Source organism: Hypomesus transpacificus, chromosome 13 (assembly GCF_021917145.1).
Source record: "Hypomesus transpacificus isolate Combined female chromosome 13, fHypTra1, whole genome shotgun sequence".
NCBI classification, from domain to species: Eukaryota; Metazoa; Chordata; class Actinopteri; order Osmeriformes; family Osmeridae; genus Hypomesus; species Hypomesus transpacificus.
The window spans coordinates 5,286,231-5,311,289 of record NC_061072.1 but is presented as its reverse complement, the minus strand read 5'-3'; the positions used below and the strand labels follow the sequence as shown (position 1 = coordinate 5,311,289).

General features: G+C 45.5%; 1 protein-coding gene across 1 annotated transcript in view; it reads left to right on the top strand.

Moving 5' to 3' along the window:
* The window catches only part of grin2cb (glutamate receptor, ionotropic, N-methyl D-aspartate 2Cb), a 47,462-nt gene that overhangs the window by 6,720 nt on the left and 15,683 nt on the right, over nt 1-25,059 (top strand). The window contains exons 4-10 of the mRNA XM_047032867.1: nt 7,129-7,194; nt 8,588-8,776; nt 12,143-12,483; nt 12,920-13,034; nt 20,338-20,549; nt 23,682-23,850; nt 24,315-24,468. Of these exons, the coding sequence (XP_046888823.1) occupies nt 7,129-7,194; nt 8,588-8,776; nt 12,143-12,483; nt 12,920-13,034; nt 20,338-20,549; nt 23,682-23,850; nt 24,315-24,468 (1,246 nt within the window). The remainder of the gene's footprint in view (nt 1-7,128; nt 7,195-8,587; nt 8,777-12,142; nt 12,484-12,919; nt 13,035-20,337; nt 20,550-23,681; nt 23,851-24,314; nt 24,469-25,059) is intronic.

Here is a 25,059-nt window from a genome sequence, read left to right as displayed (position 1 = left end):
ACAGAATGTAAACCATGTGATCCATTTAATGTAGCCTGTTAAATTTGGATTCTCTCTGCAAGTTTTGTGATACAGGCAGAGATCAAAAAGAGTAAGATAGAGCCACAGGCGGTGACAGATTTGCCTGTCAGTGTAAAGTTGTGTGAGAGATAGAGACAGAGAGAGAGAGAGAGAGAGAGAGAGAGAGAGAGAGAGAGAGAGAGAGAGAGAGAGAGAGAGAGAGAGAGAGAGAGAGAGAGAGAGAGAATGAAAGGCAGAGAGAGAGATTGTGAAAGGTTGAGAGAGAGAGGGAAAGAGAGAGAAAGATAGAGAGAGAGAGATAGATAGAGAGAGACACAGAGAGAGAGAGATACGTTCAGATGAAGTACTGCTGACAGGAGCCTGGAGGCTGAGTTTATGTTCCTCACAGAACCATCTCTCTTTTTTCAGACAGAAATCTGAGAGGACCGTTGCTCTGACTTATTTTCCATCTTTCTTTTACCCTCCGCTTTTTCCTATCGCTGTTCCATCCATATATGACCATATTCTGCCATCTTTGTTATAAACCTGGTCCTTAACTTATTCTTCTTTTCGACATTCTACTTTATTACACCCTCCTCCATCCCCCTACCTCCCACCCTCCTCCAGCTTCATCTCCATCCCCCTCTATTTCACATTTTGGAACAGTTTTGTGTCCTATTGTGAGAGGGCTGAATTCATTACTGTGGACCCAGGCCCCGAGAGCAAAAGCAGGGTTGTATATGCGTGTGTGTCTGCGTGCACATGTGTCTAAGAGACGTCTATGGCTTCCTCTCAGCTCCAGGACTCCATTAAACTGTTAATTAGAGCCTGGAGGACAGAGCGACTCCCCACTGCAGCCATCACTCAGGCACTTAACTCTCTCTCTGGGACCTCTCCTCATTCACTCTCCTCTCCTTCTGTCATTTTCTCTTCTTTCCATTGAAGCCTACTTTCCATTGAAGCCTACTGTATTCATCGACAAGGGCCACATTACGAATGACTGTTGACCAATAAACCTTACGAAAGATGTCTCACAATCACATAAAAAAGCACCATGCCTTCCGCAAAATAAACAGAAAATTGAACACAAAATCGATACAATTGTTGCCGCCCCTTGCCCCCTAAGGTGAATCACAATACTGTGATTCATCTTGACTTTGTAATGAAACCTTTCTATCGTAAGTTGCTTGCTCTTTTGGGTTTGTGTCCCTGTGTATGCTGCTGTGAGAATGGAGAAAATATATAAAACTCGAACTGTCTAAGGGGGTCTTACACAATATTTTTTTACCTACACCTGGACAATCTCGAGGCTCAAATAGTGAATTAATTGCCAAATAGATTCAGAGTTACCTTACACAAGGTGTGACAGTTTGAGTTGTAAGATGCCAGCTGTTGGTCATGACACACTTGAACAAACCTACATTAGGGGTTGAATATCCAGACAATAGACAAGACCAAATAAGAGCCATGTTAACAGAAAACAACCAAGTAAACACCTTTCAAACAGCCAAACAAGGAGGTCACAAGGCTTGGAGATTTGGGCAGCTTGGCAGAGAGTCTGAGGATGTGAACATAAACACAGCAGGGTTGAAGCAGGTTGAACTTAGTATAAGCTGGTCTCCATGAGAGTTGGAACGAGTCTTCCAGGAGGACCGTGACCACAAACAAACTTTAGAATCCCCCATGAGTGGTTCAGGACAGATCACTGGTTCAGGACAGATTACTGGTTCAGGACAGATCACTAGTTCAGGACAGATCACTGGTTCAGGACAGATCACTGGTTCGACAGATCACTGGGCTGCTCTGATGTCACCAACAATGAACCCAGATTTATATTCCATTGGCAAGCAGTAGGGGTAAAGCAGTCCCCAATCCTGGGATAATTTGAAGAGTTTGCACATGAAGAGTAGGCCAAACTGCCAGAGAGGATAAGCTCATCCATGGCTGTAGAAAATGCTTGATTTCTGTTATTTGTTATAAAAATGTAAATATAAATTGAACTAAATGAAAATACTGTGGATTGACACATCTCTTTGTGGCACGATGAGTTCAGCCTTTCTGAGTTCACCTTCTGTCTCTTAGGTCTTTTGTTGAGTGTAAAAGCGTGGAGTGGAAAACACGTGTCTTCCTATTAAAGGATGAAAGGCCTCAATAGTGCTTGATTATCAATAGACTGATGATGAGAATGAGGATGGTGAGGAGGAAGATGGAGATGATGTTGATGATGTGATGAGCACGTTTGATGCTGTTTTTTCAAAAGGAAGCTGAAGCACATCTGAGGTTCCTATTTATGGTGTATGTCAGTGATCTGTGCTTCACAGGAGAAAGGATGGGAGGTTGACACAAAGATGAAAAGGTTGAGGAGAGAAAAGGAACTGTGTATCTTACATCAGGTTATGGACGTTTCAAGCAAATGAAAATGAGAGAGCGAGTGGAAAAACAAGTAATTTGTTTCCAAAGTAATGTTGTGTGTGTCTGTGTGGACGTGCACATGTGTGTGGCTGGCAGTGACTCATGGCTGTTTGCTGGGGGATCATTAGACAGTGCTGTATGCAGATGTGGTGCCATGGGACTGATGCTGGTCGACACCAGGACGCACTGAGGGAAGGTTCCCTCCCCCAGGGGAGAATCCTCACAACAGTGAACAACCAGTGAACACTCACTGTGTGCACATGAGAAACGTCCATACACTAGCAATTATTATGCTGTTTCTGTGTGGATTCATTTTGATATGATTCCAACCCAAAATTGTTGCTTGTGGCTTGGTTTCATTGTGACTCATTTTGTAATATCGAGATATTTAATAAACCCAGAGTCTGATAGAATATGTCTGTGATGCAATGAGATAAACTGATCCAACTGAAAGCCCAATGATCTGTGAGTGTGTGTATCTGGGTCAGGCTGTGTCCACACACAACCTGTTTCTCCCTCTCCCTCTCACTCCCTCGCTCGGCCACACAGTCCAGAAATCACACCCAGAATTCCACAAACCAGGTCACCAACAGCCCACAGTGGGAATTTATTTCCCAAAACTCCCTAAATATTTCGGTCAAAAACCATAGAGATGATGTCAAGCAAGTCTTCACAAACGATCACAGGATGACCCATTTCAATCTGCCATTTACAGTGGTACAGACACAGACCACCATTTGAAATATAGAGTTCATTTCCAATGGCTCAGAGATTGCTTTGGGATTGGTTAAGGAAGCTGATAAAATATCATCAGTTTTAAAATATTAAATATTAATGATCAGTAAGGAAGGGGAGATGGCTATTGTCAGCCATCTATTAATTACTAACCAGTCAAAATATCATACCTGTTGTTAATTCAAGATCAGAAGCTAAATAAACAGATACGATTAAGAAAAAGATGAAGAAAAACCCTGATAAGGATGTGTTCAATAATCTACCTACATCTCCACTAAAATCTTCCCACCCCAGTAAATATAAGGTAACTACATCTCAACTGTAATCTACCCACCCCAGTCATTATAATCTATCTACATCTCCACTGTAATCTACTCATCTCAGTTACTGTAATCTACCCACCCATGTAACTATAATATACCCACCCCAGTTACAATAATCTCTCCTCTTCAATCACTTTAATCTACCACCCAAATCACTGTAATCTACCCACCCCAGTCACTATAATCTACCACTCGAATCACTAAAAACTATCCACCCCAGTCACTGTTATCGATTTACCCTAGTTATTATAATCTACCCACCCCAGTCAGTATAATCTACCCATCCCAGTCAACGTAATCTACACACCCCAGTCACTGTAATTTGCCCACCCAATTTATTTGAATGTCCTTTTGAGGCTTCTCAAAACCTTATTTGACCACATGGAACTGTTTTTTGAATGTGTGTGTTCTTGTCTTTAACTACCCTACCTAGGTATAGTGAAACATGAACAACTTGACTTTGTGGGGCCCTTTTCCCTTTGTTTCAGGGAGTTTTACAGCTAGATAAGGGTTAATGGTTAGATATGCCATGAGTTAGATCTGGAGTGAATAGTCGGGCCCCACTAGGATTGAAAAACAAACCTATGTGTTTGTGTGTGTGGGCACACGTGTGTGACCCTCCTCCAGACTCCCATCTCTCTGGAGTGTGTGAGCCCATAGAGGGACTTAGGAGTGTGTGAGCTGTAACCATCTCCACCATATCCTGTCACATCACCACCCCTGCACTAGGGCAGCTAATTACGTCTGTGTGTGTGTCACACTTCAAAGGCCCGGAGAGAGGGAGAGTAAAGAGAGGGAGAGCAGTGACACTCGTGCGGGTGTGTAGAGCAGAGCAGCTTGTGTCCTCTGGGGCCTCAGCTTTAGGGCGGAGGGAGATGAAGCTCACTGAATTGTGGGAAACCGAACAGGAGAGAGAGATGTCCCCAACAATCTTGAACAGTGGGTACTATTTCTGTGGCTTACACTTTGAACCAATCAGGAACCAATGAACGCTTTGCTGCTCCTTCTGATTGGGAAGGTAGAAGGAATCTCAGTTTCTTTGCAGCTGAGTGAGTGAGGCGAGCTACTGAACATAGGAAGGTCCAGTGTCTTACCTGAAGGCAACTCTTCACACCAAGGCTACGTACATTTTTCAGCTGCTTTCATAACTTTTACATCTGAAAGTATTTAACAAGTAAAGCTTGGTGTGGGGAGGTTGGCTCTTCAGGAGGTTGGCTAAGTGGATGCTAACATTGTCATTCTGTACCAAAACAAATCAATCTTCAAATGCCTCTTAAACATTCACTTAAAGTGAAAAGCCTGAAAAGTGTTCCATCAATGTTCATAGCAAATGTATGCACTTGTGAGATTATTTGTGAGTGTGTAGATTACTCCTATGGGAACGAGTAAGTGACAGGACAGGAAAGGCAGAAAGAGAATTAAAGGGATCGAGAAAGGGAGAGAGAGAGACAAAATGAAAATTACTGAGATAGATAATCAACACAACACAGAGGGGAAGAAGGGGGGAGGGGATATAAACACTGATGTTTGACACTTATTTTCCAGAGGGAAGCAAAACACCAGATCACCCATTTGGGCCAATATAGGAGTACTGTTAAATTATTCCCTGACCTCTCTGAAATAAGACGATCCAGCACGCTCCTGGAGAATGTGAAGTGTCAACATATTATAAAGCACACACATGGATGAATACTACATCATAAGAAACATAACACGTTATCAAAAAATGAGTAAATAAAATAAAGAAAACATTTTACAACGAATGCTAGACGAATATATGTGCATTAAGAGTATATACATAAAAAAACACCTAGCATTTAAAAGCAAAATATTGGATTGAGGCCTATAATTACATGCCTAAATGGGCCTATATTACCTGAAACACTATAGGACACAAACAGCATTATAGAACACAAGAGACATTTAACAAGCTTGTAAAGATAGTTATGCAACAGTGGTAAAGAGCTGGTCGAGATGCTACTGGCTGGTAAAGCCCGCTCAGCAGCAATAGTAAAGAGACAGTTCAGACCACAAAGTGTCTGTCCGTGCTGCTGAATGAGAGAGAAAAAGAGAATGAAAGGGATTGAGAGAGAAAAGCATGTGAGAGAGAGAAAGAAAGACTGAAAGGAATCGAGAGAGAGAGAAAGTGAGAGGTTGTTGTGGTGCTCTTGTGTCATGCAGGTCTCTGGAGGTGTCTAGACTCCAGACTGGGATAGGTCTCTGGAGGTGTCTGACTCCAGACTGGGATAGGTTTCTGGAGGTGTCTAGACTCCAGACTGGGATAGGTTTCTGAAGGCGTCTAGACTCCAGACTGGGATAGGTCTCTGTAGGTGTCTAGACTCCAGACTGGGATAGGTCTCGTCTCTGGAGGTGTCTAGACTCCAGACTGGGATAGGTCTCTGGAGGTGTCTAGACTCCGAACTGGGATAGGTCTCTGGAGGTGTCTAGACTCCAGACTGGGATAGGTCTCTGGAGGTGTCTAGACTCCAGACTGGGAAAACATCCCAGAGTACCTCTCTTTTGTGACAACAACCAAAAAGGTTTTCACCCCCCCCCCCCTTTTATTCCTTTCTGTTTCTCTTTCTACATCTCTGATGTCCTCCTCTCCTTTCCTTCTCTCTGTCTCAGTTTTTCTGTGTTTATCTTTGCCCTTAGCCTACTTTCATTCTGGCAGGTTATTTCAAGGACACAAGTTCAGCTCTAATAGCTCTGTCTGTCATGCTCAATACATTGCTCTTTCTAGTTCTTTTCGCAATACAAACAAACACACACACACAATCACAAAAGTAAAAGGGTTAACAGTACTTGAGCATTGATGTGTCTCCCAGTGACAAAACCAACAGAAGAGGATCTGTGTGATGGCTGGTATGTGGAGTATACAGTCTTTATCTCCTGTAGTGTGGTGTATATAGTCTATATCTCCTGTAGTGTGGAGTATATAGTCTATATCTCCTGCAGTGTGGAGTATATAGTCTATATCTCCTGCAGTGTGGAGTATACAGTCTATATCTCCTGTAGTGTGGTGTATATAGTCTATATCTCCTGTAGTGTGGAGTATATAGTCTATATCTCCTGCAGTGTGGAGTATATAGTCTTTATCTCCTGTAGTGTGGAGTTTATAGTCTATATCTCCTGTAGTGTGGAGTATATAGTCTATATCTCCTGTAGTGTGGAGTGTGTGTAGCAGACTTTAGCATAAGTATCTTGTTGAGTATGAGCACTGCTGCTCCAGAATCTTAAAACCCATACCACTTAGATGTTATAATATTATATCTGCTTTTGACTACCTCTTCTGTCCATCCTCCAACCCTGTCTCCCTCCTCCTGGTCTCTCCTCCAACCCTATCTGCCTCCTCCTGGTCTCTACCTCAACCCTGTCTCCGTCCTCCTGGTCTCTCCCTCAACCCTGTCTCCCTCTTCCTGGTCTCTCCCTCAACCCTGTCTCCCTCCTCCTGGTCTCTCCTCCAACCCTGTCTGCCTCCTCCTGGTCTCTCCTCCAACCCTGTCTCCCTCCTCCTGGTCTCTCCTCCAACCCTGTCTGCCTCCTCCTGGTCTCTCCTCCAACCCTGTCTGCCTCCTCCTGGTCTCTCCTCCAACCCTGTCTCCCTCCTCCTGGTCTCTCCTCCAACCCTGTCTGCCTCCTCCTGGTCTCTCCTCAGGCTGAAGGATCCACGTTCCTGCAGATGGGAGCCTCCCTGGAGCAGCAGATCACCTGCATGTTCAAGGTGCCCCCACATCTACTCTCTATACCTCTTTGCATCCCTCACTTGTTGGATTAAGTGCAGTGTCCCTGGTGTAGTTGTGGGGCAGCTGCCGTGCAGTTGAAACATGGCTTTGTGTAGCCTTCAGGTCGTGTGTGAATCCTGGAGGTATCTCATCCGAGATTGACTCACATTTACAGCAAGTCTACAGCTATATCCTGAAGGCCTGATAATTAATCTACATGTATGTCAAAATAACTTTAGTCAAGATGATGGCATATATGAATACCCAACAATCATGCAGGGGAGATAATATCTATGAGGGGAAACAGTCTCCCCATGTGAGAGATTGAATTGAAGTGTGTGGGAGGCTATAATATAACAAGTGTCTGGCTTTAGCCACCCACTCTGGACCACATCAGGTTGACCATCGCACCATTTCAGTTCAGTCATCTGCGTCTGCAGACTTAGGTATTTAAAGGTGATTTTAAAATATGGTTTGGAAACACATTGATTCACAGTACTGTGCAAAAGTCTTGGGCACTCAATAATTTTTATGAATATTGTCAAAATGTTTGTCTGTTGCATTTGTGCAGCTACATAAAAGTGCAACGTTGAGAAAAGGTTGGTTTTGTCATTTCATTATTTCCCAAAGCATTTTTGCTTCATGTGTATTTTATTTTATTTGTGACAAGACTTTTGGACATTAAATTGCATGCTTGATGACAAAAGATCTAAAAAATAAAGAAGAAAAACCTAAAATACATATTCATTTCTACATTCAGTAAACACTTTTTATCCAAAACAACATGCAAAAATGCCTATAGTATGCTACAGATAATCAAGGACCATAAGGCACAGTTGGAAGTGTTCCTGTGCTTAATGCCAAGGAACAGTCTGTGTCACAGGGAAAGTCAGGTTAATAGTTTAAGGTAGAGTATTGCTACATTACATTTACATTTAGCAGACGCTCTTATCCAGAGCGACTTACAGTAAGTACAGGGACATTCCCCCGAGGCAAGTAGGGTGAAATGCCTTGCCCAAGGACACAACGTCATTTGGCTCAGCCGGGAATTGAACTGGCGACCTTCAGATTACTAGTCCGATTCCCCACCGCTCAGCCACCTGACTCCCTGGTACATGACGACGGCTGGAGAGTTCCATACCTATTCAAATGTGATAGAATCCCTGTTGCGTGGGAGGTCCAGTAGGCTGTCACACAGAGCCCTTGCGGTCCACTCACTGCTACACTGAAATGTGTTGCCTGTGGCGACAGTTAAATTGGCCACTTTGCTCATTATAATCATAACAAGCACATGAGTTAATCAGAATCAGCACCTTTACATTAAACCATTACCAAATTTTAGCACACTTTCACTTTCAATCTGATCAGTGTCATGGTGTTCTTCTGTTGAAGGTGATGGAAGAGTACGACTGGGGCCAGTTTGTGGTGATCACCAGCCTGTTGCCGGGATACGACACCTTTGTGGATTATGTACGCTCCTACACGGACACTTCCTACTTCCTGTGGGAGTTGCAGGACGTCCTGACCCTGGAGATGTCTGTAGGTGCCAACGACCTGCGGACCAAGCGTATGCTCCAGCAGGTAGCCTCATTCTGTACCACATGTTCGGCTACTCAAACTCACATGTTTATTGCCTTCTTGTTGCCATAAACGTAAAAAGGGTCTAACTTCATGGTTAACTAATAAGTTGTTCAGCTTTGAATTATCTGGGTAGCCCCTCTTATCACACCGCTTACCTCTCTTGTTTGGTTATCATTATCAAAATCTATGAGTAAGTTTATGGCTCTGATGGTTTGAGGTTCAGGCTATGGGTGTGTACTCTATGGATGTGAAAGTTTGAGGTTCAGCAGTGTTCCCCCACGGATGGAGTTGTAGCAACCGAGGCTTTGTACTAATGTTGTTGGTGTGCTTTCATGCACTCCAGGCCACCCCTGCAGGTTTCTACATGCCTGCTTGTGTTCTGCTATTTGTTGCTTCAGCATCAGATTGTGCTGCCAGTGTTTCCCGCTATGTAGATTTTTCCGTGGCAAAATTTCTGCCACTGTAATGGTTGTGACCCTGTGAAACTCATTCCTTAGGTATGTAATGGGCTACCCGCGTCAACGAATAGCTAGCTTTTCTTTGGCGTAGCTGGTAGTGGCGCGCTTGGCAAATCAGAGGTTGTGCGATCGAGCCCAGCGAGTGGCGAACGACGCCTTGTAGTGACGGAGCCTGGCCACGTCCGTTACATACCCGTCACACCACCACCGTATCAGAAATGGGTCTGTACAAAATTTTTGGACGTCTATCAGCAGTGATTGTTAGAAAGTGTATCGGAGAATAGCACGGAATTACGTGTGTGCATCCTTGAGAACTGTAACTATAAGGCTGTTATTGTATTAGTCTATAGTTCTTGCTAATTTAAATAAGTTACTGTAACTGGTGATTTTCGTTGTTTGTAGGTTATTCTTCCCCTGCTAGCAAAATTGCACGTCGATTCGATCGCGATTGCTTTCCTTGCTCACGTTTGTATTTTAGGTGCATTATTATGCTGAAGTAGTTTAAATTAATAAATAGTGGTTATATTGTTATTATTTGCTACAGAATGCTTAACCTATCAAGATCAAATGAAGCAGACAGCGTACATGCTTCCGAGTGGCCCCTTAATCGATAAGCTAGGCTACTGACCATTTACAGTAAGTTGTTATGTCAATTATTAATTGGCAGCATTTATTCCATTTAGAACATACTTTATGACTGTAAGGTGTCATTAAGTAACCTAACTTTATTTATGTAGGGGAAATTGTTATGTTGGACCAACTGGCTACTGGGGTGTGGACCCAAATGCACGACTCCACTGACGGTTTAATTGACTGTTTTATTGAAATTGAGGTGAAGGAGAGCGAAGGAGATCCGGTGGGGCAGGCAGGTGTGGCAGGCAGGCTGATGAACCGGAGGATGTGGTCTGTAGCAGGCAGAGAGAAAACAAGGTAGGATGGACTAGATATAGTACCATATACTAGGAGCCGATCCTACCTTCTGGACAAAGCGTTGAACTGGTGATGAGTGACAGGTAAACCGGCGTTGAAATACTGTGGTGCTGATGAGGGGATGGGTTGCAGGTGTGTCAATTACACAGGAGGAATGGAGTATGGCATGAAACCTGGAGCCGGCAAATGGGTAAAACAGAAATCCCGGCCCGGATTAGGCCGGGGACATAACAGAAATAGGACAAAAATATGTGCAATATTACATTAGCTGTTAAACTATTACATTAACCTGCTCCGAAATATGGGGTTAAGGTTAGCACTTTGCAGGGGGGGGGGGGGAGGGGGGGGGGGGGGTCAGACCGACCTGCTCCCACTGCAAAAATAAATCCTAGAAGAAACACTGGCTGCTGTAGCACCTAGCCCTAACCCTGCAATCCTAACATTAAAGCACAATACCTGGTGGTAGTATGTTCTAATGGGTAGCAAAACATTATAGGACACCGGACCCAGAAAGCAGGGGGGCGTGAGTGAAGGGCAGAGCAGAGTGTGGTCTGTAGTATCTGTAGTATCACCATACTCCGGTGTTCAGACAAAACAGGGCATATACAGCTCTAACAGCTCATCATGATGCTCGTTAGAGATAATATTTGTATTTTTGAAGAACAGATATGATTATTGGAAGATTCTTAATAGGGACAATTCATGGTAGCGGGAGGTCTCATGATGAGCACTGCTGTTACAATCTTAACTGTGACTTCTCTGATTGGATCCCGCTTCAGGATTAGGGTTAATGTGTAGTTCTTTACTGGTGTTTTGGGAAAGTGAACGTTTTTTTTTTTTTTTTTTACGTTGAAATCACATGAGCATATAAAATCCAATAACAATCTCACCCACCCTCAATCCTCTAGCCAGATGGAGGCCTGTACGTTATTGCAAAAGTTACACTATTACTATAGAATAAAATCTGCACTGTGACAAAAGGCAAGACGTGTTTTTATATTTAATGCTATTTTAATGTTTACTGTGAGTTTTAGTTAGCATCAGGCAGTCTAATGCTTTCGCTCTGTCAAATATCACAGCTCACTTGCCCACTGAATTGCACTGTAAACAAAGCAAACTTACAAACTGAGGTCTGACTACACAGAATGTTATTCTTAATAGGATAAGAGTCCAATGTAATGTTTATACTACAATAAAGCAAAATAAAACAGTGTTTGCACTTTTGTAACTATTGACTGCCCCTACCCTAGCTGAAATCAAACCTACTCCCTTATTGCTTTTGTATTGGTGTTATCTGTAAGTCCGTGGACTGCATTCTTTAATGGTGGAGTTTTTTTAAAATATATATGTTTAGATATAATGTGGTTTTATGGTTCTGTTACTAGGAAATGCTGTTCTTGTATGACCAGAGAGAATAATGTCATACCCTTGGTGTTTCTTGAAACCCATTGGGCCTAAGTACATACAGTAGGCTATATTTGTGTTCAAGAATGAGCAGAGAAATGTCAGTCTTTCTTATCATTATTTACAGTAGTTAAAAATTACATCCTATTTGGTTGTTTTTTATACAATTGGGATAGGACTATTTTATTTATGATAGGGTTATTTACACTTGTGAAATGTGTCCTGTCACAGTAGCCTCTTCAGAACCAGCGATTGCCGGCTGGCATATATCGGCTGCGTGTGTAACTGTATTCCAAATGACAGGTGTTGTGATTTGACCAAGATATGCAAAAGTAATAACGTTAGTAATACATTAATAACGTTTTATTTAAGAAATGTTAGAAATCAAATGAAGCTTGCTATTCAGCAGCAGTTGTCACATTTCAGGTACGTATTGGGGAAACACTGGGTTCAGGCTTTGAGTATGTACATTGATCTATAAGTATGTATATGGTTGTGATGGTTTGAGGTTCAGGCTACAGGTCTGCATGTGGTTCTTTGGGTCTGAATGAGGTTGTGACGCTGTCTACTGCAGGTGGACTCCCAGGTCCTGCTGGCCTACTGCTCCTACGAGGAGGCCCAGTACCTTTTCCTCCAGGCTGGGGAGGTGGGCCTCCTGGGTCCTGGCTACATCTGGATCCTGCCCAGCCTGGCTGTGGGCAACCCTGACAGACTTCCACCAATAAGCTTCCCAGTGGGGGTGATTGGCGTAATCACCGACAACTGGAGGAAAAGCCTGCGGCAGAGGGTCAGGGAAGGCGTGGCCATAGTGGTCAAAGGGGCGGAGAGCTTCAGGAAGCAGCAAGGAGTTGTGGCTGAGGGCCACAGTGACTGTAACAAAGTAACTAAACACACCAACAACAACACACTTTTCAGGTGAGTGTGTGAAAGTGCACGTACAGCACACATACACACTGTTGATGTTGGCTCTTGCTGAGAACACAAAACACAGCTCAGAGACAATCATTTGAATACTTGACACCCTACTCTATTCCATCAGTTGTGAAATCTGAATCATGTGACCTATATTACTTCTTCCCGCCATCTCACATCTGGGAGACTCCTGACAGCCTTTTTCTCTCTTACCCTCTCTTACTCTCTTTCCCCTCTTTCTTACTCTCTCTTCCTCTCTCTCTTCCTCTCTCTTTTTGTCTCTAGGAACTACCTCCTTGCTATCAGTCAACTGTTCTGTCATGTGCTAATGAGCTTCCAGACGTTTCCAGGTTATATCAGACTCCCAGGGGATCTCTGCCACCTTAATTACAGGATGCTCATTTCACCGTGGGTGTGTCTGTCTGTGGGTGTCTTACAGACACATGCTGAACGTAACTTGGGAGAGAAAAGACCTGTCATTTAACAATCACGGCTTCCTCGCCAACCCATCCATGGTCGTCATCGCTCTGGACAGAGAAAGACATTGGGACAAGGTAGTGTATGGTACCTGTTTGTGTGTATGAATGCATGCATGACTGAAAGAGAATGTCACAAAGAGTGTGTGTATGTTTGGTTTCTGGTGTGTTTATCCCTGTTATCCCAAGTGATAAAAGTAATAGAAAAGTCTTTGAGGGAATCAAAACACATACCCAGCTAACACATTTACGTTGCCCTGACGTTGTCGCAACGTCACGCGATGACCAAACATACGTTGCCGCAACGTCTTTGGCGACGTTGCGGGACCGTGCATCTGTGGGGCGCCAGTAGGTTGCCGCAACGTCATCTTGTGACGTTGCCAGTCCGTAACCGCGACGTCGTGGCAACGTTAATTTTCCGACGTTGCCAGTCCGTAACCGCAACGTCGTGGCAACGTTATTTTCCGACGTTGCCAGTCCGTAACCGCAACCTCCTAGCAACGTAATTTTCTGACGTTGCCAGTCCGGGCCTCATTTACTAACTATGGTGCGGTTTACGCTGCCTGTGTTTTTGCGAGTTCGGTAATAGCGCCCGCTATGCTTCCTCATTTTGCGTAGTGTATATCAAACCTGATACTCATCAGGCCATCAGCGCATATACTCCGTCCATAAGCGTAATTAGCACACCTGTAAAAGAGCAAACAATGGGCCCGCATGTATCTGTCATGGATCTTCTTACGGGAAAAAGAAAGCGCAAGCTTTAATGTAGTGACGTGCATTAAGTAACAGCAAACCTGAACATATTACAGGGCAGAACATTTACATTTAAATGTATTTATTTAGCATACGCTTTTATCGAAGCGACTTCCAAGAGAGAGATTTAAGTGCATATAGGTCAATGATCATTAACAAGAGTTAGCCCCAAAAACATTGCGGGTAACCAAAACATGAAGCATACGAACATGAAGAACATCCACACCCTCAGAATTTTTTTTCCTGTGCCTTGCCTTGCTTGGATCACTGCTGCCATTGAATAGGATACATACATTTGTACACACAGGAAAATGTGCTCCTAAAATAATGTATCATGACAGTTTGTATGATTTGAAATGGTATTATCACACTAGCATTTAATTATTACGGAAAACAATTACGCTGCCCTGAAATATAAGTAAAGTACAATAAAAGTGGAAATAACGAAACCTGTAATTATTACTTGTGAACGAATATCATTCACGTCTTACTAAACCTAGTCACGTGAAAGTGAACGAGGTAAACCAAGCCCCCACCCCTCGGCTTGAAGCAACGGCCCCGGTGGATGTAGGTGGTATTGCATGTACGGTTAGGTTTCCGACTCTTCCGGTCGTTTTCATTCTATTAACTCCATTCAACATTTACAAAACTATCTCCCCCAATAATTTTTGTTTGATTCTCGAACCTGGCTCATACTACTAGCTTTTTCATAGAATAATTTTTCCCGATTTTTGCTAAATTTGAAACCAATCCGAAATGGGTAAACTAGCAACCCATTTATTTGCTTAGTCAATGAAAGTTGCCTGCAAATGTGCTGGCGGATACTAACAGGGCACGAGCACAAAAGTTCACATTGGCCGATAGCCGATTTACATGAGCTCTCGGAGCTAGGGAAAAAAAGAGCCACTGTTTCAATTTAGACAGGAAGACACGGAAGTGGAAAGATGGCCTCGTCCAGTCTCGCGATCTCGCTTGCCTCACTGCGCCACTGAGCACTTTTCATAGAAATGAATGGGGACGCCATCTTGGGAGACAAAAGTAGCTTACTCTAGTTATATTGACTCTATGAGGTAAACAAATCCGTTCTGTTTCCTCTTCTGAGCCTATGCAGGTCACGTGAAAAACGATCCAAAGATCCGTATCCGAAGAAGACCCAGTCAAAATGAACTAATCGTTTCTGTTTTTGCTAGCTACCAGTACTGAGCCTATGCAGGTCACGTGAAAAACGATCCAAAGACTCATACCCGGCAGATGAACAAATCATTCACCTCCCAACCGTGTCTTCGGATCAATAGGTGTGTTCGACTTCAGGCAGCACCGGCGGCGCCGACAGTCGGCTGCAGCCGGCTGCCTTGAAGCTGAGAATGCCTTTGGCTGCTTCAAGTCAGCCGGGCTGCAGGCGACGCCGGCGCTGCATGAAGTCGAACACACCGAATGTTTCTTTCTTCTGACAGCAGGGTCTTCGAATTAATAGGTGCATTCGGCTGACTTGAAACAGTGAATTCTGGTTAGACTTTTTCAGTACCGTGAGGTCGATTCGAGAACTGCCGGCTGTGTAGCCAAGTGCATTTTCTCAAGAGCAACTGCACGGGTTCAAGTGACGACACAGCTATTTCATGATTGGCCAGACTCACACAGGACAACTTTGTAATATTGTGTAATATTCGGACACCTTCAGTTTCGCCAATGCTCAAATCCGGACCAAACAGTTGAATTGAATAAAACATTTATGGAAGAAAGGGTTTTACTCCGCCTCTTCACTAACGGAAAGACTACGTTTAATTATAAATAGAGTAAAGTAAGCAAACAGCGCTTAATCGGCCGTGACTGACGTCAACGCAGCATTCACGAGAAGCTGAAATGTCCGACTTCACAGAGCCGTTTTCAACTCCTCCCCGACTGCAAGCGGCCACTCTCGCGGGTCGTTTCATGCAGCCGCAGTCCATGTCGAATGCACCTATTGATTCGTTCATCTGCCGGAGTCTTTGTATCAATTTTCACGTGACCTGCATAGTACTGGTAGCTAGCAAAAACAGAACGATTCGTTCATTTTGACTGGGTCTTCGGATACAGATCTTTCGATCATTTTTCACGTGACCTGCATAGGCTCAGAAGAGGAAATAGAAATAATTTGTTTACCTCATTCACTTTCGTGTGACTAGGTTTAGTAAGACGTGAATGATATTTGTTTTCAAACGATAATTATAGGTTTAGTTATATAAACTTTTTTCTGCCTCGAGAAAATGAACGAATCGCTCTCTGAGACTACTCGTTACTCCCGAGACAGACTAAAGATTCGTTCAAAATGAATGAATTGTTCACGAACGACACATCACGAGTGAGCACACCCAATAAGAAAAATAACTGAAAAGATACCTATCCATATTTTTGTAGGCTTACCCAAAAATATTATTCTAGCTACACCCCTGCCACATAGCTATGGAAATCTATGTTATGTTCTCTGATTATGTCGCTGAGTGGAAACATATAAAGAGAAAAAAGTAATGGACCTAAGCAGCTTCCTTGAGCAACCCCGTAGCAGTTTTCATGTTTCTTAGACATATGGTCTCCTAAACTAACATAAAACTTCCTTCCTCTGATATCGTATTTCTTGGAATAAACGCTGCGGCGTTCATTAAATAACATACATTTTTTACCAGGTCCTTTTCGGGCAATCAGCGACTTACTCCGCCCTTTAGTGTTACTGTAATTAGCCCACCGTTAAAAGACGGGAGAAATCGCTATTTTACGCCTGAAATGGGCGCAATCCTGTTAGTAAATGAGGCCCTCAGTGTCTCTGATGGAGGTGGGGAGGTGATTCCACAATTGGGGGCCAGACAAGAGAAGCGCTTGGGTTGGGAGCGGCTGCTCTTGAGAGGTGGGACCACCAGGCGGTTTTCAGAAAAAGACCGTAGGCGGCGGGTGAGGGTGTAAGGCTGGGGGAGAGACTTGATGTAGTCGGGTGCGGTCTCGTTCACCGCTACCGTTACATGGTTTAGGGGCGAGTGTTTGATTTTGTCAGAAGAGTCAGAGGTTTTGGAAATTGTGTTTGAAGATTTGGTTTTGTGTTTACAGTTTTGAAAAAAGGATGACTGTCTCAAAAAAATTGTTTTAACAATTGTGAAAAACTGCAATTTTCATGGGTTTTGTACAATGCTGCGTGTGTGATGCTGCATGTGCGATGCTGTGTGATATTGGGACCAATTGAGATCAATTGATTTCAAGGTTACAGTAATGCACTTCCGCCATCATGCCTACAAACAAGAAACTAATTGTGAAGGAATTCCACAGTGTTCCACAGAGCAGTATGTGTGAAAGCAGAGCAGTATGTGTGACAGCAGAGCAGTATGTGTGACAGCAGAGCAGTATGTGTGACAGCAGAGCAGTGTCTCTGACAGCAGAGCAGTGTCTGTGACAGCAGAGCAGTATGTGTGACTGCAGAGCAGTGTCTCTGACAGCAGAGCAGTGTCTGTGACAGCAGAGCAGTATGTGTGACTGCAGAGCAGTGTCTCTGACAGCAGAGCAGTGTCTGTGACAGCAGAGCAGTAAGTGTGACAGCAGAGCAGTATGTGTGACAGCAGAGCAGTGTCTGTGACAGCAGAGCAGTAAGTGTCAGCAGGGAGTCAGATGGCTGAGCGGTGAGGGAGTCGGGCTAGTAATCAGAAGGTTGCCTGATCAATTCCCCACCGTGCCAAATTATGTCGTGTCCTTGGGCAAGGCACTTCACCCTACTTGCCTCGGGGGGAATGTCCCTGTACTTACTGTATGTCGCTCTGGATAAGAGCGTCTGCTAAATGACTAAATGTAATGTAAATGTAAGTGTGACAGCAGAGCAGTGTCTGTGACAGCAGAGCAGTATGTCTGACAGCAGAGCAGTATGTCTGACAGCAGAGCAGTGTCTGTGACAGCAGAGCAGTATGTGTGACAGCAGAGCAGTGTCTGTGACAGCAGAGCAGTGTCTGGGACAGCTGATCAGTGTCTGTGACAGCAGAGCAGTGTCTGTGACAGCAGAGCATTGTATGTGACAGCAGAGCAGTATGTGTGACAGCAGAGCAGTATGTGTGACAGCAGAGCAGTATGTGTGACAGCAGAGCAGTGTCTGTGACAGCAGAGCAGTGTCTGTGACATGTTGAAGTCTCTTGAACTATGTTGTCTTTACAAGTCATTTAATACCTCACATCAGTTGAACCTAATCGAACCAAAGGCTCTCCTGTGTTTATCTGTGTTGTTAGCCTGGTGTGAAAGGAGGATAACATAATTTTTGTGCTCTCTCAGTTGTAACAAGTGGTTAATCTTATCTGATGGTCTCCCCACCTCTGTCTCGTTCACCCTTTTGCCCTTGTAGTAAGGACAAAAGCTCCCAAGACACTTACACACACAAACTCTCTCTCTCACACATACACACATCCATCCAATATATATATACGCACGCAAACTCTCTCTCTCCCTCTCCCTCTCCCCCCCCCCCCCTCTCCCCCCCCCCCCCCCTCTCTCTCTCTCTCTCTCTCTCTCTCCCCTCTCTCTCTCTCTCTCTCTCTCTCTCTCTCTCTCTCTCTCTCTCTCTCTCTCACACACACACACACACACACAAATAAACACACATACACACCCAAGGGTTTGCTGAAGTGTGATCCTACACAGGAAGGCTGGAGCCTAATCTCACTGCTTCTATTGAACTCATTTATTCCTGCCCTCACACAGCAAGGCTACTTTATCACTAGAACTGCCTGGCAGGTGTGTGTGTGTACGGGTGTGTGTGTGGTGTTATGGTGTGCATGCTTATTCTCTTTGTGAAGTTTCTTTAAATTCTGCAGACAAGGGCTTTGACCACAAAACTCCATCTTGACTTCTGTGGGTCAGTTTGATGTCGTCATGTTGCAGAGTTGACAGTGTGTTCCAGACTGGGACAGGGGTCAGTGGACGTGACACAGTTGACGAGAGAGACTTGGCTCAGTTTAACAGTCTCTGACCAGATGAAGTCTCACTCTCCTTTCTTCCTGTCTATCCTTTTCCTCTCCCTGTTATCACCTTCTCTCCCCCATCTCCCCCACCTCCCAATCTCTCCCCCACCTCCCTCACCACCCCATATCTCCCCCACCTCCCCCATCTCCCACTCTCTGCCCATATCTCCCCCACCTCGCCTCATCTCCTCCACCTGCCCCTATCTCCCCCATCGCCCTCCATCTCCCCCATCTCCCATTCTCTCCCTCATCTCTCCCCAACCTCCCCCATCACCCTCCATCTCCCTCATCTCCCACTCTCTCCCCCCATCTTTCTCCATCTCCCCATATCTCCCCCGCCTCCCCTCATCTCTCCCACCTCCCCTCATCTCCCCCCATCTCCCCCCATCTCCCCCACCTCCCCTCATCTCCCCCATCCCCCCTGCCCTACCTGCCTGTGTCTAGCTCATTCATTAGGCAGATCGGTTGTGCTGTGGCGTGCTCTTTTCAAAGTCCTTCTCCCCTAGCGACACTTTGACAGTTCAACATGGTTTTCTTTATCGGAGTTCTCTATCAAATCTCTTTCTTCCTACACCAGCAGAGGGAATTCAATGGATCTCCACTTAGAGAGGTGAAGGAGAGAAGAGAGAGAGGAGGATGACAGAGATGGAAGGGAGGCGAGGGAGAAAGGGTTAGAGGGGGAGGAGAAGATCACAAATCCTGGATTTTAATAAGAACAGTCAATGTTGGTATTTCTTTATTTAAAGTCAATCTGGAGATTATCTATGAATGCTCAAAATACACTCAAACTATCAACAAATTGTAAATTACAAATCAATTAATCCACCCCCTCACCCTCACCAATTATTGAATATATCAGAAGCTGTACTTGACATTCTGCTTATAGTTTATGGATGGTGTCAATCATCAGAGTATAGTCTTCAGGAGAAGTGTAAACTGGATTTCAACAGGGACCATATCTGTCGGCAGCTCCGGAGCCCTGAGCCTCCCAGAGCCCTGGGTGGCTGACATGGTAGTGTGTTGTTTTCATCCCAGCGCAACGAGGGTAGTGCAGTCAGACAGCGCTGCAGGGAGAGGCCCAGCCAGGCTGGGAGGGAGCAGCCACCTCGCTCCCACAAGCTGCTGGAGGATTAGCTGGATCAGCCGGCGTCTGAGTCTGAGCGCTGGGGTGACTCAGCAGGATGTTGTGTCCCTCTGGTTCCCACCTTTCATCCATCGCCCTCCTCCCCCCCTTACCCCCACCTCTTCCTGGAGCGCTGTCTGTTTCACACACACTCACATTTGCACCCAATGTCTTCTGTTATTTCTCCAGCCCCTACTCTTCATCCCTGCCCCCCATCCACCCTCTCTATCTCTCTCTCACTCCTCTTTCTCTCTTCCATTCTTTTCCTCTCTCACTCCTCTCCCCGTCTTTCTTTCTTTTCCCATCTCTCTTCTCTTCCTCGGTCTAAACCCGCTCTCTTTCTCTCTCTGTTGTTCTATTTCTTCCTGTTACCTTATGGGTGGGATGATCCATTCCAAACTCCCCCTCCCCCAGTCCCCAGTTACCTTCCCTGGGTCAGTCACTCTCTGGGTCAGTCACTCTCTGGATCAGTCACTCCATGGGTCAGTAATTCCCTGGGACAGTCAACCTCCCTGGGTCAGTAACCCCCCTTGTTTTACTGCAGGTGGGGACGTACTCCCGGGGCATCCTCCAGGTGCGCTACCCTGTGTGGCCGCGCTACGGCAGTTTTCTGGAGCCCGTGTCGGATGACCGGCACCTGACAGTCGCCACCTTGGAGGAGCGGCCCTTCGTCATTGTGGAGGACGTGGACCCCGACACTGGCACCTGCGTGCGCAACACCGTACCCTGCCGACGCCAGTCTAACCGCACAGAGAGGTATCATACACACAGATACTCTCATACACACACACACTCTCATACACACACTCTCTCAGACACACACACACTGTCCCTCTCAAACACACACACACACACTCACACATGCACAATGTATCTCTCATACACACACACTCTCATACACACACACACTCTCTCTCATACACATTCACACTCTCATACATACACACACTCTCTCGCAGACACACACACACTCTCATACACACACACACTCTCTCTCATACACATACACACTCTCATACACACACACACTCGCATACACAAACATTCTCTCTCTCATACACAAAATCTCTCTCTCTGAGACACACACACTTTCTGTCAGACACACACACACACTCTCATACAGACACACACACTCTCATACACACACTCTCATACACACACACACACTCTCTGTCGGACACACACCCACTCTCATACACACACACACTCATATACACACACTCTCTCTCATACACACACACATCTCATACACACACACACACACTCTCTCTCAGACACACCCACTCTCGTACACACACACACACTCTCATACACACACACACTCTCTCATACACACACACACTCTCTCTCAGACACACACACACTCTCATACACACACACATCTCATACACACACACACACACACATACTCTCTCTCAGACAAACACACTCATACACACACACACTCTCTCTCTCAGACACACACACACTCTATTACACACCACATCTCATATACACACACACGCACACACACACTCTCTCTCAGACACACACACTCTCATACACACACACACCCACTCTCTCTTAGACCTGGGGCGGCTGTGGCTCAGGGGGTAGAGAGGGTCGTCTGTTAAGCTTGGCAGTTTGATCCCCAACTCCTCCTAGGTCATTTGCCAAAGTATCCTTGAGCAAGACTCTGAACCCCAAGTTGCTCCCGATGGGCAGGCCAGCGTCTTGCATGGTAGCTCGCTGCCGTCGGTATGTGTGAGTGTGAGTATGAATGGGTGAATGAAAAGCAAAAATGTAAAGCACTTTGAGTGCTGCTAAGGTAAAAAAAGGCGCTATAGAAATGCAGACCATTTACACCCACTCGCATACACACACACTCACTCTCATACACACACATACTTTCTAGCAGACACACAAACACTCTCTCAGACACACAGTTTTAGCCACAGAGACACCCACTGTCATACACACACTCTCTTATGTGGGCCACAAAGAGGCCCGTAATAGGACTTAAACGCACAAACACTTGTTTGCATTTTAGCAAGTAAACAATGTCATTTTGATGTAGAGGCAGGGCACATTGATTTGCTGGTACTGTGCAGACTGAACAGTTTCAGAAGCTGCCGTTTGACCCTCTAAACACAGTCTCATAACACACCTGCTGCGTCACACACCTCACAGCCAGTAAGACGAAAATAATCATTTCACAATTATCCTGTCAAAACACGTGCTGCTAAATATATATCTAGGGCATTATATCATGCATTGATTTACAGAGCATGGCTTGTCCATGTCTGAACTGGGGACGTGTGTGTGTGTGTTCATGGTTAATGCACCCTCTTTATACAGCAAATGACACGGTTGGCATATTAATCACAGACAACGATGTGTGTTGTTGTTGAGTGCGACGGGACATTGATTGCTTGTAAATAAGATTTATATCTTCAACTCTGGCACATATATCATGTCAAGATAGAAACAGCGTACACCCCACCCCCCTCTCTCTTTTTACTTTATTCCTCTCATCTCTCGGTCCTGCTACCCCAGCAAACTGGAGAGAGAAAGATCAGGTAGGAGGAGAGAGAGAAGCAACCTAAAGAGAAGAGGGGAAAGGGTGAGAGTGAGCAGGCAGAGAGTGGACACCACTTCAAATTGAATCTGTCAGTTTTAGCTGCACAGTTTCTCCATGAAGCAGATGTTTAGCGTAATGGAACATTTTTTGCCTTGCTCGTTTAAACTGCTCTGTAGACACGGGAGGACCTCTGAAGCCAGAGACTGGAGCACCAGGCAGGACTCATTCCTAGCAGCATTCCGGTGGCCGACTGGAGCAGGAACGGGGTTGGCCAGATGGGCTGATTGCTCAGCAGACATCATTACTACTTTCATTATTTCTACTGGGTCATTTTCAACAGAATATTCTGTTGTGTGATAGAGTTTTCCCCTAAAAACAATCCAATCCAAAACCTTTGACTTGTTGGCTTGTTGATGTTTCCTGTCGTTAGCTGGCGTTGTTCTCGCTCCAGAGTGACTCTGTCTCTCCTCATCCGTGACTCCCACAGGACCTGTCCCTCCATGCTGCTCTGCTTCCTGGATGTTTGGAGGAACATGTGGTGTCACAGTCCCTGCGAACCCTCAGGGGTGCAAGCATGTGTGTGTGTTCTCCTCTTGGTGCCTTGTCTAGGAAGTGTCTATGATGTTGCCATGGTGGTTAAATTGTGTCTCTTTGCATGCTGTAATGAATTGCAGAAAAACACATTCCCGCAGTCTGACTGGTGTTGCTACTAAATGGCAGTGTATGCGTGTGTGCTTCTATGCATGTGTGTATGCTCACTCCCTCACAGATGACTGAAAGCTCTTAACCCTCCACACAATCTCACAGCTGGTGAGACGAGGGAGGATGGGACTCGTTTTCACTCCCAAAAATATTACCTCTCTCTGTCTCTGTCTCTCTCTGTCTCTCCTTTTTTCTCTCTTTCTCTGTCTCACTGTCTCTTTCTCTCTCTCCAGAATTGTGTCCTTCCTCGTTTTCTACAGCCTGTTTGTCTCCTTCAGAGCTAGAGTCTATCTCTTGTCAGTAGCCATTTCTCTTTTCTGTCAAGCTCCACCCCACTGCCTACATCTGTCTCTGCTCTTCCTGTTTCACAATCAGTGTATCTCTTTCCTCATGCCTGTTGACTGTGTTGTGGCCCTACACCTCCTCAGTCAGTGGGGTGGATCCCCACACACTGTTTCTGTAGCTGTCCTTCCCTGTTCCTAACAAACGGCCCGTGCTGTTCCACCTAGCGCTGCACAGGAACTACTACCTCAGGCATCCTGGCATTGCCTGTTCTTCAAAACAATCTGGCATTGGTTGCAGACACAGAACTATGATAGTGTGTGTGTGTTTGTCCCTCCCTACAGTATCGTGGGTCACTCTGAACCCTACACTAAGCTCTGCTGTAAAGGCTTCTGCATCGACACCCTGAAGAAGCTCTCCAAGACCATCAAGTTCTCCTACGACCTCTACCTGGTCACCAACGGCAAGCACGGCAAGATGGTCAGGGGAACCTGGAACGGCATGATAGGAGAGGTGAGGAGCACAGTGGCAGCAGCAAAACAGGGCAGCAGGTTCCGGGCTCTGACTAGATTACTGTAGCAGTAAGTGGGACATGCCTGCACACGTTGTGGAAGCTCACACCTACACAGGCACACATGAAACCCAGCTGCGTCCAGAGGGCCCTGTGCAGGTTCTCCTCTGGAGACTAACTCTGTCTGCCTGCAGTCCAGCCCAGAGGCTCTTCTCTGTGGGTGTGGGTGTGCTTGCAAGTGTGTGTGTGTGTGTTTGTGTGTGTGTGTGTGTCTATTCAGAAGCAAATGTTCCCAAAATCTGCCACACAAAGACAGACTGCGGTAAAATTGGAAACAACATAAGGTGTTACATGTATCCCCACATGTTCTTCGATGTGCTAGAAAGGGAAAAGAAAATGGCAATTTTACTGCCTTCCTCTTCATAATCCTCCATTTCTGTTTTCTCCCTCCGTCTCGTCTCATCAGGTGTTCTACAGGCGGGCGGACATGGCCATCGGCTCTCTCACCATCAACGAAGAGCGCTCGGAGATCATTGACTTTTCTGTTCCCTTTGTGGAGACTGGCATCAGCGTGATGGTCGCCCGTAGCAACGGCACAGTGTCCCCTTCTGCCTTTCTTGGTAAGAAAAGCTCTTTCTGTCTTTCTTTGTCCTCACATGTCCCCCATCCGTGGTTCTGAGATCAGATGAGCCTCTCCCTTGGAAGGGTCAGGTTTGAGGTTTCAGGTGTGTGCTAGGCTGGCGTCTACCTGCAGGGTCCCAGCCTCTCAGCCGTACAGACCTCCCTGCAGACTCAGAGGAGAGCGAGCCTCCCTGGGCCTCTCCAGTCTTCTGGCCTACTTTACTGAGCAGCTCTGTCTCTGTGGTCCAGAGACGCTCCAGGAAAGTTCTGATTAAAGTTTCATCCCAGGGTAGACACACTACAACTAAATCCCCTGTCAGAACAACATTTTGAACAACTCAATTGAATGACAAAACACAAAAACCCTGACAGCAAGTCAATTTCTGGGGAAATTGTGGGGTGGGCTTGCGTCGGTTGCAGGTGGGTATGTTTCCAGGCTGTGAATATCGACACCCTGTATTTTTTGTACGTCCTTAGACTGTGATTGGATAAATTATCTGCCAGAGAGGAGGTCGGAAGTAGGTACGACAATGGAAAGGAATTGACTTTGGGTTTATTAGTCGAGCTGCCCGGATCAGTTCATATCAATG